General features: G+C 40.5%; 1 protein-coding gene across 1 annotated transcript; it reads left to right on the forward strand.

Annotated features, from left to right (window-relative positions):
- The first annotated feature begins 689 nt into the window (after positions 1-689).
- LOC100764614 (NADH dehydrogenase [ubiquinone] 1 beta subcomplex subunit 4-like) lies at positions 690-1115 on the forward strand. The gene has a single exon (XM_035447466.1). It carries the CDS (start codon positions 690-692, stop codon positions 1077-1079), a length of 390 nt encoding a protein of 129 aa, XP_035303357.1. The 3' UTR covers positions 1080-1115.
- Positions 1116-1458: the final 343 nt, after the last annotated feature.

Genomic DNA, 1458 nt, shown 5'->3' on the forward strand with positions numbered 1-1458 from the left:
TTAGGAAAGGAAGTGACACCACCTGTACCCACTAGAAGAAGAGATGGGAAGACGACAATTATAAGAACAGATTCAACAACAGGAAAACCAATATGACACCACCATAGTCTAGGGACTCTACACCAGCAAGACATGAACATCCCAACACAGAAGAAGCAGAAGAGAGCAACCTTAAAAACAACTTCATGCAGATGGTAGAGAACCTAAAAGAGGAAATCAGAAAATCCTTCAGAGAAATGGAAGAAAAGACGAACCAAAAGATGCAAGAAGTCAAGGAAAGCCAAAAAAAGCCAAGAGAATACAATTAAACAGCTGAAGGAAACAGTTCAGGACCTGAAAACTGAATTAGAGACAATAAAGAAAACACAAACTGAGGGAATTCTGGAAGTGGAAAAACTGAGTAAACAATCAGGGCCCACAGATGCAAGCATAACCAACAGAATACAAGAGATGGAAGACAATCTCAGACGTCAAGCAAAGAAAATCTGAAGTCCAACAAATCCATAACACAAAATATGCAGGAAATATGGGACAACATGAAAAGACCAAACCTAAGGATAATAGGTATAGAAGAAGGTGAACAAACACAACTCAAAGGTGCAGAAAACATATTCAACAAAATCATAGAAGAAAACTTTCCCAACCTAAAGAAAGACATGCCAATGAAAGTACAAGAAGCCAGAGCCAAGATGGCAGATTCCAAGTATAAGCCTGCGCCCCTGGCCACTCTCCCCAGTACCCTCGACCCAGCCAAATACGACTTGTCTCCGGAGACCCGAAAGGCTCAGATAGAGCGTTTGAGCATAAGGGCTAGGCTTAAACTGGAATACCTGCTTCAGTACAACGACCCCAAACGCCAAATGCACATCGAAGATGCTGCCTTGATTCACTGGGCCTATGCAAGATCAACAAATATTTATCCCAATTTCAGACCCACTCCCAAGAACTCACTTTTAGGAGTCGTGGCAGCTTTTGGGCCCCTCATCTTCTGGTATTACATTTTCAAAACAGACAGGGACAAAAAGGAAAATCTTATCCAGGAAGGAAAACTGGACCAAACATTTAAGCTGTCATACTAAATTTGGCAAGGATGACTTTTCTTGCATAAATAAATCTTCTATTAATCACTGAAAAAAAAAGTACAAGAAGCCTACAGAACGCCAAATAGAGTGGACCACAAAAGAAAGTCCCCTCGTCACATAATAATTAAAACACCAAATGTACAGAATAAAGAAAAAATATTAAGAGCAGCAAAGGAGAAAGGCCAAGTAACATATAAAGGCAAACCTATCAGAATTACCCCAGACTTCTCCATGGAAACTCTGAAAGCCAGAAGGACCTGGATAGATATTCTACCAACTCTGAGAGAACACAGATGCCAGCCCAGACTACTACACCCAGGAAAGCTTTCAATCACTATAAATGGGGAAAACAAGATATTCCACGACAAAACAAGAT

Source organism: Cricetulus griseus, chromosome 7 (genome assembly GCF_003668045.3).
Source record: "Cricetulus griseus strain 17A/GY chromosome 7, alternate assembly CriGri-PICRH-1.0, whole genome shotgun sequence".
In the NCBI taxonomy this organism is placed as follows: domain Eukaryota; kingdom Metazoa; phylum Chordata; class Mammalia; order Rodentia; family Cricetidae; genus Cricetulus; species Cricetulus griseus.

What these genes read in the sequence shown, in the direction of transcription:
- LOC100764614 (XM_035447466.1), top strand. Translation starts at nt 690, where the DNA reads ATGGCAGATTCCAAGTATAAGCCTGCGCCCCTGGCCACTCTCCCCAGT.